General features: G+C 38.1%; 1 protein-coding gene across 5 annotated transcripts in view; it reads right to left on the bottom strand.

The window, feature by feature from the left end:
* Positions 1 to 14,077, bottom strand: part of HS3ST5 (heparan sulfate-glucosamine 3-sulfotransferase 5) — a 208,906-nt gene continuing 194,829 nt past the window's right edge. For all 5 annotated transcript variants that reach the window (XM_062632480.1, XM_062632479.1, XM_062632478.1 and 2 more), the window contains 2 exons: positions 6,355 to 6,493; positions 1 to 1,750 (listed from right to left, as the gene is read on the bottom strand). In XM_062632480.1, the coding sequence (XP_062488464.1) occupies positions 820 to 1,750; positions 6,355 to 6,461 (1,038 nt within the window). In that variant the 5' untranslated portion in view covers positions 6,462 to 6,493 and the 3' untranslated portion in view covers positions 1 to 819. The remainder of the gene's footprint in view (positions 1,751 to 6,354; positions 6,494 to 14,077) is intronic.

Raw genomic sequence — 14,077 nt, 5'->3', positions numbered from 1 at the left:
TGCGCGTATAGGTAATTTTAATCCATTCCATTTTTAAATACCACAATAAATTTAATTTTCACAATAAATTAAATAGCCATATTCAGTTTACAAAATAGAATTACTTAGTGTGAAACCAGTATTTACAAACATTGTACACTATGTACATGATGTTTAGCTTTGTTGACACACAAGCATAGAAGAAAAAAATTATTTGACTTTTTTTTTGACACGATTGACATGCTACAAGTGACACTATGGTCCATACAATAAAACAATAGTGCAAACTCACCACAGGAACTCTGAAACAATGTAGTTTGTATGAGATCAGATATTAATTTCAAATAATAAGAAAATAGTACTATCCACTCTCATTGTAAAAATTCAGCACTGTGTTTAAAGCGTCAGTATTCCTTTAGCAATATACATACCAAATATAGCCTGAAGATTATGCTTTCTCACAGCTTCACAGACTTTTGACATGAATTTTTATGGCATAAACTAGTGTTCTGCTTAGATCAATAAGTATGTCACATAAACACTTCACTAAGCGAGAGGAACACTGACCCTTTCAACAGTGTCTGACTTTATTTCCCTAAATACCTCCTTTCCCTTTGTTATTATATCTTAAAAGATGCAACTATGCTGACAGTAAATTTATGTTAGTTACTACTCTGTAGAAAAAATTGTTCCCACATATATTTGGTCACACACTGCGTATGTACACTTATGCATGAAAAAAAGTTACTTTGACAGCCGTGTCTATGAAAAGTGCATATTTTAGCAGAGACATTTATTGCATGTCTCAGGTGCAACAGAAAGTGTTGTATGAAGTTTAGTTTAGGGCCAGTTAAATGTCCTCCCAGTGATCTGGTAAAATTTTTGATTAAAAGGATGAAAGAACTTGCGCAATTTGGTAATGACAGAGGTATCCACCTCTGGATGGATGCGTCCCTTGCTACCCGCCAGGCACTTGTTAAAGACAATGTTAAATCGCAAGCAGTAAAACCCTCTGGTGGCATTGAAGTATAAATTGTACTGACTTATCCTCGGAGGAAGATTTAGGAACTTCTCGACCAGCTGGAGTTCTGGCAGTGGTTCTGTGATGAGCCGGTCTCCATCCACAATATGAAACTGCTCAATTGGGAAGTATTTTAACCATCTCTCCAGATGTTTTGTGTAGATGCTGGTTCTCACTGCCTTATACTTAGTGTTCACTTCACACGTATTAGGATCAATAGCCAGCTTCTCAAATTTGTAGTAAGTTTTGTTCTTTCTTTCCTTACCTTCCAGCACCTGAGTGTAATCAGAAATAGCTCTTGTGGTAGGTTCCCTGACAATGATCAATAATTTGATAGATGAGTTCATTTTGTAAATCCTTTCAGGTACTTCCTCAGTGATAAAATACGCAGGGCTTTTCTCAATTGTTATTTGTTGTGGGTAAGAAAAAGGCATTTTTTTCCGGTACCACTCAATCCCCTTGGCATAGTTCTCATCATTGTCAAAGAAGTGAATCTCTTGAGAAGCTTTGACCACCGCAGGGTGAAGGTTCAGCATCTCCAGTAGTGCTCGGGTGCCTCCTTTCCTCACCCCAATGATAATGGCCTTGGGAAGCTGCTGGACAAGATTGTGCAGTCGTATTTGCTCCTTGGTGGCATTGCCCTTTCGGAATTCATGGAGCAGCCCTCTCTTGAACTGCAGAGCTCGCAGTGGGATTTCGTCCTGGCTACGGGGTCCAAATCGACCATCGATGGGGCAGAGGGGCTGCAGTCTGCAAGCAAAATAAGAGGTATTTGTAAAAAAAGGCTATCTCTTAAGGCATGTTTTCTGTATAAGGCAATCATGCTCTTAGAAACCTTTTACAATACAGTGTCAGCAGCCCAGCTATCAACTTTTATTTAATTCTGCCAGTGATTAAATTGCTTGAAAATTGTTTATTTCTTCTGGTCTTTTGCTGTGATTTAGCTGAGTAACTCCTAACTCCACCCTCCTGCTCTTTTGAAGCATAGGCACTATGATTACAGTTCTCAGGGCTTCTTGAAACTTGCTTAACCTCCCACACTCCTTATTAATTTGCAATTTTATTTGGTTATTTTGATCTAAAAATCCAGTTCATTTAAGTTGTTTCTTTTCAACATTTTTCCTGTTCTAGCCTGAATTCTTTCCTGCATCTCCCATTGTGGTGTTGTTATTAGCTGCTGATCCAGAGTTGTCCTTTTTATTGAAGAGAAGCAAACAGGATGAGAAACAGCTTTCTAGGCATCACCTTTCAATAGTTTCCTTCCTCTTTGGAAGTTGCCCAGTGTTTCCTTGTGAATCAGAAAGACCAGGGTTCTGAATCAGACATGATTAACAAGGCACAGATAGAATGACAAGAAAAGTTTTTAAAAATGCACTTACTGCATCATTACATCAATGATTTTCTTATCATCACGAATGTTTCCTCCTACAAAAACCTCATTTTCTTTTCTTCTGTGGGGCGTCTTTTGCCCCACATTTTTGTGCTATTCTTTTATATTCATCTGCAATTGTTTCACCTATTTTCCACTTTTCTTATGCTTCTTTCTTGTGTTTGATTTCACTGAATGTAAGAAATGACTCAGTAATAAAAACATTACAATTTTGCTGCTACAGAACCTTAAATAAGCCTTCACCTCCACTCCTGTTTCAGCGCTTTAGTAATTATACAGGCCAATATTGCACTGAAGATGAAATTGATGTGGAGAGACAGCTTCTAAAGTCCTAAACAAAATATTATTAATAAGTTTGCACAGCTATGCTCTCCAAAAATAAGGATATGTAAGAACAAAGGGTGCATAGGCAATTTTAATATGAGCTTGCTCTGCATATATATTATGATACAGTTCTTAAATTACACAGCCACATGCCATTATTTTTCACAGGACCCCTGCCTCAGCCAGTATACCAGATGGGCAATGCTCATTAATAGCTGTTTAGGTATTCAGTATTTATTCTGGTCTCTCAGCATGTGGCCCCTCACTCATTTACTGTATATTATTCAAACCCTGCTTTCAGGACAGAATTATTTATTTCTTTATGGCTTTTCCATCCATCACTGCTTCTTGAGGTCTCTAATTTGACAATGATGCTAGGACAATGGATGGTTGGAACAAAATAAGTTTGATCCCCCCGGCTGACCCACTAGCTTTTTTCCTTGATTATCCAGATGCTGAGAGATACAGACCGTCCAGACAGAACTGAAGAACAGCCCAGATGACGTTGTTAGGTTCTCATGAGCTCCAGCTAAGTCCTGCAGACTAATTAGAAAATGTGATGAGGAGTGAGCTCATGTTATTTCTTTTCTCAGCATCTAGGCTCTTCTTCTCCTTTGCTCTCTGCTGTCTACTGAATAAGAGCCTGACTTGGTGGCAAAGAACAAATGTTGCTGCAAACCTGCCAATTAAAAAAAAACCAAACCACAAACAAACCAAACAACAACAAAATCACATAAAAGACCACGCAGAAAGCAATGTCTTGATTTAACAGTGATACAGTTTGGTCAGATTGTGGTGTGGCTCATAGGAAAGTCTTTCTGCAGCAGCAAGGTGGCAGTTAAAAGCAAAAGAAACAGAAGCTGTAGTTGCCTTCTCTCTTCTCCTCTTCCCTCTCCTGCTGTGTATTTGTTATTTGTTTTCAGCAAGGAGGATTCCACAACAGCAGTTTCAGGCCCATCTCAACTAATTTTATCTCTTTTGCTCAAAAAGACACTTATCACTGCCTTCAGTGTAACACAACAGCTTGTCAAACAGGGTGGTTTCCTTTAAAAGTAAATAAATACCCAAGATATCCTCTAGTCTAACATTGGATGTTGTTAAAAGTCCTTCCTCAAATGCGTTACTTTTCAGGTTTTTTAATTTTTCCCTTTTCTTCTCCTTTTTCTAAACAATAAAAAAATACTCTTTAAAAGATCTTGGCAGTGTTGGTAGTAAGCAGGCTGTCTGTTCTTGGTACTTGAATCGCCAGATGTAACTATTTACTGTTATATTGCAAGATGTTATTTTTTTTTTTAATTATCTGAGTAATTTTTTTTTCATTAAAATAACAGTCCTTTGCAAAGAAATAGTGTATGACATTTATTATATCACTGAGTTTCTCTCCCAGAACAGGCAATTTCTCAAACTACTACAGTGAAACTCCACAAATACTCTTTCTGAGAAAACCTAACGTAAAACAATTTATCTTAGGGAACTTCAGTTTTGAAAAATTTCAAAGCAGCTAAAATAAACCTGGGCAATCTTCGTGACAAGTAGCAGTGCTGTCTCTCCTGATCCAGAATACTTGCTAATTATCTTCCAATGGAGGTGTCACAGTGATAAAGGATCATAAACCTGATGCCAGCAGGAGCAATTGGGAGCATGGAAATCAGGTGCAGAGGCTCCCTGTATTTCCAACGAGGGAGTCAAGCAACTTACAAGAATGATCCAGGTTTTCTTAAAAATTGCTAGGCACAGAATGTGTTTGAGCTTCCACATGTGAAGCAGCTCCATACACTCAGGATCTGAAGGACAGTGGCCTCCCCTGGAGGGAAGTGCTCAGCTTATTGGACCTTCTGACTCAATGAATCAGACAAACTAGTGGTAATTTCCCTTCAGGCCTAAGAAAACTCAAAAACATTCCCGTTGAAGAGCCTAATATGAGGCTATTAAACGTGGGCCATCCCCAGCTCTCTTGTTCAAATTAGATCAGCATAAATTAAACATAAATGAATCTGGATTTCTTCCTGAACAATTAGTTATTCCAAAGTCTATTGAAACCACTCAGCATCATTTTACTGACAGACTCAACAACTTTAGATTGTGCCCTAGTGCTGAGGCAGAAAAACATTTCCAGTTAATTGATGCTTGTCTCATCCTTTCCAGTGGCTCTTTCTCTCTTTCATGACAAATAAAAAAAAATAAAAGGGGGCTGCTTTGTATCAGTGTGGTATTTTTCACACTCGGTACTGCAAGAGAATGAAACTGAATTTTACTGCCATTGGCAACATTATATATGAAACCAGTGGAATTCACTGCTGCAGGAGGTCAGCAAGTCAAATACCATGGCAAGATAATTTTATAGTCATCAGTAAATTCTGTAGATGTGCAAGCATAGATAATAGCATGAGGTTAATTAGATTTCATGCCTCTGAGCATAAAATATACTTTTGTGGGACCGGTAAGGATTTCTGCCTCCATTTAGAGCATCGCATTAGACTCAGTGAAGTTTTCACCTCTGAAGCTCAGAGGTGCTTTGACCACCAGGGAAAAGAAGATGTAAATTCTGGGGCTTAATTTCCAGTGCACTTGGTCCTAGCTGAGTACAGTCTCCCTCCTCTAGAGTGGATTTAAGCAGCTGAAGAAGGTGCCCAGTGACCTTAGGTGGAGCTCAACATTACCTAGCAATGGACTCTAGGTATCTGTTTTCAATTCACTTTCCATGCGCTGCATATTCCCACAGGATTGTATCACAATTTTGAACTCAACTAATATTTTCCATAATTTAAAAGAGGGATGCTAATAGAGCATTAGCACTGACAAGCTGTCTACCAGCTTCTGGAAATCCTGAAGCCTTGTTTCAGTCAACCTTTTTGAAACAGCTTTTTTCTTTTTTTAATCCTGTCTTTGAGTAGCACCTATGAAAGCCATCCCAGGCCATTTTTGAAGGTAACTGAAACAGCAGTGTCAGTGCAAGTAGTGCTACTGTTGCACTCTCAGTAACCAGTCAAAACTCAGGCTGGTCAAAAGTGCCAAATACTCTTTGATTTCCTCTGCTGGATTTTCTACTGCTCTCCAGGAAATCATTTGCAGAGAAAACCCACTTATTTGGCACATTCAGCTCCAGAAAATACTGGCTAATTAAGATACAATTCTCAAACCCTACAGCAATCTTTCAAGTGAAATAGTATTCAAAACTTGATGAGCTACTCTGCAGGCTCATACTTAATTTTAACTACCACTGTAGCACATTAATTGCTTGCTCATAAATTTAGAAAAGATGATATATATAAATACATCTTAACTGTTTTGCTGAAACTAGACATCAACACACACGCACACAGACAAAAATGACTTACTGTAATGACATTTTTACTGGATGCTGGTTTATTTCTTCTCTGAAAACAAGTGTCAGTGTGCTTAGAATACAAATGGACAGATAGAAATACTTTGACAGGGATGACTTGTGACTCTATTTTCCTACTCTCTTCTCCAAAGGGGAGAAAAGAACAATGAAAACCACTACTAGAATAGACAGTCTTCTGTCTTTCTATATATGAGTAGACACTAAAAAAAAAAAAATTAAGATAATCAGATCCTTGAAGCAAAATCTCAGCCTGAGCCCACTTAAAATTAAGATAGCTGCTACTTAGTGACTTACCTATCCAAGCTCCCAACTCTGGCAACTAGATATAGGAGACTTCCAATAGCAAGGCTGCCTAGCACAAAGAGCTTCTGTCTCAGCAACGCCTGCTGTTTGAATAGCATGGCCCTCCATCAATCTTCAGGACTTCTTCAGTCTATGGAGACAAGAATAGAGACAAGAACACATAAAGCACTGACCAGAAAGCAATATGCAGGGTAGTGTTTAATCAGTTGTTGCAAGTGATTAAGCCATGCTTGCAAAATCTTTTTAAACTGTAAAATAAGTACTTAAAACTTTTTTGTTTGCTAGTGCTTTTCTGTCCCACATGGTAGCTCCAGGCAATGTATCTGGAATAGGGTGATAATTCTGGAAGTGACAGCTCATCTACACCCACCATTACTAGGGCTGTCTGATAGCCATATTCTGGGTCTTGATGGTGTACAGGCTTGTATTGAAATAGGATCTCTTGTTAGGTAAATGTTATCAGACTTTAAGCCCTTCAGAATCAGCCTGGGCTAGATTTCAACAGAGTCTTAAATGCTTTGCTGCCACGTGAGACAGCAGTAACCAGGAGTTAGGCTTGCAGCTCCTGTGCACATAGTATATGGGGGCATGCTTACTCTGTCTCTACTATTATTAGAGTGCAAGCTGGAGAGAAATCTAAACTAGCGTATTTCCTGATCTCTGCCAGCAAGCCCATGGCGACAGAGCTGAGAAGCATGCAGCTGGGGTGGGTACAATGATGGTTTTTCAACACTACCACATCCTATAAGCTTTCCCTGTGATGAGTGTCAGCTTGGTCTGTTCTGTGGAGACCATCTTAGGCACCTCATTTGGCTGACACCAGCCTTGGCTGTCATCTCAAAACCTGATGGGACACAAAATAGCATCCCTGAACTGATCATGCCTATATACCCAAATTTTAGCAACATCAAAGCATAGACTTAAATTTCCTTTTCTGATATGATCCAGAGACCATCAAAACCCCACAAATAAGCTTTGCTTCAAATAGTCTTAAATATGAGGCAGGCAAGAGTCAAAAGATATGACCTTGTGCCAAAAATATGCAACCAGAATAACCAGGAGGTCCCTAGGTAAGGCAGAAAGAGGTGCTGAGTAAGACTGTTTGTCTTTAGCCTGCATCTTCCCTAGGCATGAAGTTTGTGTTCAGAACTGTAGACTTGTTTAGGAAACTCAGAATTACATGTGTAATACCTTTTGAAAGAACTGAGGATAGAGATAAGCTCCTCCTTTAAAAGCGCAGTCTAAGATGATGTGGTTCTTCACTCTGTACTTGTCCTAGGTTTTCTTATACATATACAGGAGAATTAAGTTCAAATCCTCTCACTAGTTCAGGGGATGTAAAGTTATATTGCCTACCTACCAAATGAATGCTTTAATCATCAAATTGATCCTTTTGTTACAAAAAACAAAAACATAAATCACCTGAACTACTCATCCATAGTCTCACTCCCTCAACCAAGGAATGTTTCATGTATTATGGAATAGTTTCAACAGAGACTGCTTTTTTTTTCAACTGAATATTGATTTGACTTACTTTGAACAATTTCTGATGTCAAGTTTCTTATGTTTTAGTTCTAGCAAAGCTCACTTTGAGCTCACTTCTTTCCCAGCCTTCGGATTTGCAGCAGGCAAGACTGGGATAGATTATAAGCACATAGCTATATACAGAAGCAGTGGGTAGTGAGGGTGCAGGGTTTGACTGGCCACTGTTAAACAAAGTCTGCAAATTTAGAACTTCTGGTGTTAATAGTAACACCTTATACAGCTAAGTCATAGCTCAGGATAGCCTATCATACAGGACAACTCATCATATAGAATATATTGCTTTTCACATAGTAAAAGCAACTCTGTAATAAGAATTCTTAGATAAGATCCTTATTGCAACAAGAATTATATAAAACACAGAGTAAAAGGAGTCTGCAATGTAAACACAGAGACAGAAGAAGTATTATCATCCTTTAAAATATAAATGAGGAGCAGAAGTACAGAGAGATTAAGTGATTTGCTCAAGGTCACAGGGAAAACCTGTAGCACCAGTGGGATTCAGTGTGAAATGTCTGACTCCCTGTCTAGTGCCTTAACTACATGACACCCTTGTGCCTTTTTTGTAGTATATATTTTTTTAGCATTGAAAAATAAACATAAAAATGACATATAAATGAGGATTTCTAGATACCAAGCAAGGAAGAATAGCTGAAGATTAATTGTTAAGAAAAATCTATGTTGATCTGTTGTTGCTAATTACTCTTTTAATTAAATTATTTAATTAAAGAAGAGGAAAGAGGACATGATGATGATGATGATAGCAAATTTTCATAGATTTCCAGTTTTAAATCCTTCAGGGCTGGTCCCCCTAAGTAAAACTGTCACTTCAGCATTACAACAATTAGTTCTAAATTGTATTTCTCAGAAAACACGTACATATGCATCCCTCTGTACATGAAATGAAAGTGCTTTCCACACATTCTCTCTTGTACAGGCTCTTGGACCTCAGCTAAGTCCTACCTGCAGGCCTCACTGAGGCTGTGGAGTTCATCAGGTCATAATGAAATCAAATTAACAAAGAGCTATTTCCTGAAGGAAAGTCTCATGACCTCGACATTAATGTTTGCAATAAGATTCAAAGAAAAAAAATAAACCAACCAACCAACCAAAAAATCTTCCACAGAATGACAAGTAGTAAACACCCGCTAGAAATGCAAATATAACATTATTTATTTGTTTATTTCATTTTGGTTATCACTTTTAGCATCTAATTTAAAGTCCGTGGTGAGACAAGGGGAGGCACAAAATTACAAAATGAAATATACAAACCTTTAGAATCAGTTTTAAGTAATGTTAAGTTTGATGGCTCTGTAATAGTAGCAATGGAAAATTACTGAGGTGCATGATACACATTAAAAAAACAGAGTACAGCTAGAGAACATACTGAGAATTCTTGTACAAGATAAACCATTATAGTTGACATAGTCTTAGGCCCTATGACAGTACAAAATGAATGTTAAGAAAAACAGTCTAGAAGAACAGGACACAGGGATAAGGAGTATCTGGGAATGGCAGGTGTCCAGGGTGGGCTACAGTTAAACTAATTGATAAGTAGGAGGATAGGAGGATTATTATGTCTCTGGTGCTAACGAACCAATTGAACTGGTATGAGCATCTACTGCGTGTGCTTCAAAGGCTGCCAGAAGTGATGAAGATTGTTGGAAGAAGTAAACGACACTCAGAGACCACCACCACAGTTTTGTGCGCATGCAGGGAACTTTCTGGAAAATTATGTAATCCGTATGTAGCCTCATGCATATGTATGTATGCCCAGGGACTATATAAGGCTGGCTTGTCTAGCAACACAGGGACACACGTTAGGAGGAGCTATCCCCTGTGACTCCCGGCGCTGCAATAAAGAATACCTGCTTGTCAACTTGAAAACTTTGTTGGCAAGTTTGTTCCTGGAGTTTTCTCCAAATCAATTGAAGGAGTTTCATTCCAGAGATGTTGTGACCTTTATAATACTTTCCTCAGATGTTGGATTTTTTTTTAATGAAAAGAAATTGTAGTTAAATAATATCTCAGCTTCAGAAAAGGCTGCATCTTGCAATGGATATACTGAGATAGGTCTACGTGACAGAGGACAGGACTGAAAAAAAAACATTTCTATTTAAGCCACAGAGTAAATACAACCAGAATGTGATTAAGGTGAAGGTCCCTAAGGCAGAAATGTTGCTGGAGACTAACATGGCAACACTTAAATGAAATGGAAAGAAGAAATGAAAAGGAAGAAATGAAAATTCCAGGACATATTATAAGGTGCACAAAGTTTTCTGTAAGGAGCGCATACTTTTAAACTTAACAAGAAGCTGGAAGGCAAGATAAAATATAATCCAAAGTGACAAGATTTTAGCAGTTATTTGAGGCAAATAAGGGTGGGGTTTTTTTTAAAGAAAAAAAAAATTGCTGTCTGTTAGGGTTGACAGCTGAACTGCCACACAAGGTACTGACCAGTCTGAGGAGGGTTGGGAAAACCTCAGGCAGAACTTTTCCAGGTGCTGGATGCTGGATGTAGAACTTTCCACCAAAAGAGTTAAACATTTCCAGTGGGCTTACATCAGAAATATCTAGTTAAATATGCATACAAAGCAAGTTCCTTCCTCGCTATCCAAGAGTGTCATGATGCACAAAGAACACAAAAAAACCACAGTGTGGAATGCATAATTTCTAGAAATGAAAGTGTGTGCAACATCATGTAGAGAAAAAAATGTAATGTGCTTTGTGATTTCAGATGCACATCTGATCTAATTTTTTAGGTTGACATGGTAAAGTTAAATAAAGTTAAATAAAGAAGCTTCATTTAGCCCTAGAAAGCAGCCTTCTCTCTATTGATGTGAATGCCTCACCCAGCTCCATTCCACATGTTCCCCATGTACTTGCTGGTAAGAGGACTGGGGTTATTGCCAAGAAAACACAGTACAACTATGTAGAACTCCGTTGATAATATCAATTGAAAAACACATGGACTTTTCCTAAGAAGATGATGTGATCATGGATAAAGGAAGATATTGCATGTCCTGGATAAACAATGTGAATTTTCAGTGAACTCCCATAAAAGTTAGTTTTAGGTTCGAGTCAGGTCAAATTCAAATGAGTAAGAGAAAACAGAAAAAAACCACACCAGTGATGGTACTACTGGTAAAAGTCTAAATTTGATAACACTGCAAATTGTGCAGACTCACTGAAAACAGAAGCTGTTGCTGTAATAACCTATTCTGAATAAACAGACAATGAGACAAGAAGTTCACAAGGAGCTTGCTTGAAAATGATCAGAGGGAAATTTTTGGACACATGGAGTCAAAATGAGAAGATGCTGCAGATAAATGAATAGCATGTGGTTAGTTATAAATAGAAGTGTAAGAAAGAAAGGCAACATATAATCCTTTCATAAACAGACTGAAGAGATACAGTCCTGATGGAGTGATGTGATTAATCAAAGAAAAGTACAAACCACAGGCAAATATGCACAAAGGATGCTGAAAGAAGAGGTGTTTTTTTTAAGATTAATTTATCAATCCGTTGGCATAGATTTTTTTTTTGATTTTGCACACTAACAAGGGTCATCTGTTGACCAACAAATATTTGTCTTCGTACACTGCAGAAAGATCTTTGAGTTAATGTGGAATTTAAACACTGTGACTGAGAAAACAACTCAGGACTGATCACTTGTCACATTTCCATTTCTCTTGATTTTGTATTATGTTTCTTGAATGTTAACTACAGCTTCCTGCATTTATCACTGTGAGTAAAGTTCATACAAATCAAGCATTTAGACTTTTTCTGGAGTAGGAAATCACATGGGGTTTGGGAAAGGAGGGGATTTATCCCTCAAATTGTGTGCATCATCTCATCAGCTCATGATCTTCCTTATGGTCTGGCTGGAAGAGCCAGTCATGCTCCTGCTCCTTCTTTAACCTCCTCCAGGTCCTCCCTTTCACTTTGTGTTATCTCACCAGTGAAGGAAGTCTAGACCAGTGGCAAGAAAAAGACACAGTCCCATTGTACTTCTTCCCCAGGGCCCTTCACTTTGGTGGCTCAATTACAGCAGTTCTACTGCACCTTGTGGGCTGTATTAAAGAGCTAGAACAATCATGACAAAGTAGAACATGTTTTTTCATTGGAGAAAAGATTTATTATTCTCAATAGCATTGGATAGCCTAAGAACAGACAAAATTCTTCACATTTTTGACACAGTAAAATGAAATGGATAATGGGAACTGAAAGCTTTGAAAATGCCATTTTTCTGAGGGAATGGGTAAGTGCTGAGTCTGCAAAAATAGAATTTGGATATTTTTCTTAATGGTTCATTTTTTTAATATCGAAAAGAAATTTAATTCTGAGGAGTGGTAACAGTGTTTCAAATTTTTCTCTCTAGCATAAGAGCGAGATTGGATAAAATAACACACTCTTGATTCAGGTTATGAAGGAAGAAAAGAAGGAAGTATGTTTAAAACATAGAACAAGTTCACAGTTTCAGGTAAGTGTTACTGTATACTAAACAAGTCCTTTTCTCCTCATGACTCATATTAACTGAAACAGTGGAGATGAAAATGTCAATAAAAGCTGATGGAAAAGAGTGAATGATGCAGATAAACTCTGACATAAAGATTTCCTACACTCTTATGTCCCAGCTGTGACAATAATTAAAAATATTTTTATTTTTTTTTTTGCCTGCTATTGTAAAGCTTTGACATCTAGGACTAGCTTTAAGCTGCCCTTCACACCAGTTCTTTGTGCAAAGAAGTGGTAAGATGCTTTCTCCAGAAAGGCTGCTATACTCTGGGAGCCCATCCACAAAATCAGCATCTGTATGTGAATACTAGATAAGAAAGCATATGTTCATTTCACAGAAGTTAGCACACTATCAGTGCTGAAAGAGCATTTGTGATTTGTAATCCCAAACTCATCACCTTAATATCTGTGCTCTCTCAAGCCTGTAGAGAATGGTAATGGCTATTTATTTAGTCCACTGCCCACCGTGACATTTAACACCAGACACCTTCAAGACTCATGTATCCATAGTTGTATTATCTCTAAGTAGCTGTTGCGTCAAGTGACAACAGTACAGAAGGCCATAACCAGCTCTTTATCACATTGTTTTCTCAGCCTGATCCCTTCTTGCTTTTTGCATCTTACTAAAAGACTCTGAGCAAGATGGTGCTGGGAAGAGAGAAACTTCCAAAGCTTGCTATTGTCTTTGTGGTGCCCTGTGCCAAACAGATCTGCTGCCAGATTGTCAGAGTAGTTAGGATTCTCAGAGGCCTTGATGCCCTTGAGGTCTCAGACACATCTGCTTAGGAAAACTGCCTTATTGCGTCTGAGCAGGAGAGTCAGGCGGCCGGGTTCTGCTGAATGATGACTAGATTGCCATGATCCACGCTTAGCTACAGTGCTCTAGGAACACTTCCAAGCACATAGATCTTAATAGGACTCCATTAGTCCAAAATACAGATGCCTGTAACCTTGCCAGCATCCTGAGTGTATTAGCCTTGCTGCTCTTCATAAAACGCAAGATTAATCTCCTAGGGTTGGCCCTTTTCTTCGAATTAATGATGTTTCCCTAGCTACTTCCCTCCTTTTCTTCTGAAATGATCACCTTACTCGTCTCCTCCATTTCTCAGGAATGGTGGAGTTGATGACACTAAGATGGAAGACCTGTGGAAATGCATTTCTGACTGTAGAAAATTTATAATATATACTAATTTCACAGTCTTCAAAAGAGAATACCAGCCTTGTTTTTTCCAGCTGGCATTGCAACTGCAAATAAAAATAGCAATCAAAAAGGAAAAAGGAGATTGAGGAGGAAATGCAGTGAAATGGAAGAGTAGAGGAATAACTTCATAAGTCAAAAGAGAAATCACAAAGGGAGGCAAATAGCGCTATCACATTGAGAGTAAGCAGGTTTTTTTTTTCTCAGAAAGGTAAGCAGGTACATATGCAGAGCTTTCTTCTGCCCTTTCTTTTTTTTTGCTAGAAAAAATTGGCTTTTCCCAAATAATACCATACCTGAAATAAAACATATGAAAACTGTTTTCAGGTTCTTTAATTAATTAAAACTGGCAGACAATTTAGGTTAATTCTCCTCTTAGCTGTTATGATGGCAAATCTAGATGGCCTCATGCAGCTTTGTTTTCAGTCTCTGTTTTCTGTGACTTTCCTTTAGAGA

This window comes from Pezoporus occidentalis, unplaced genomic scaffold, assembly GCF_034315485.1.
Source record: "Pezoporus occidentalis ecotype Australia unplaced genomic scaffold, CSIRO_AGI_Poc_V1 ctg39, whole genome shotgun sequence".
Lineage (NCBI taxonomy): Eukaryota > Metazoa > Chordata > Aves > Psittaciformes > Psittacidae > Pezoporus > Pezoporus occidentalis.
This window is presented reverse-complemented; position numbering and strand designations above follow the sequence as displayed.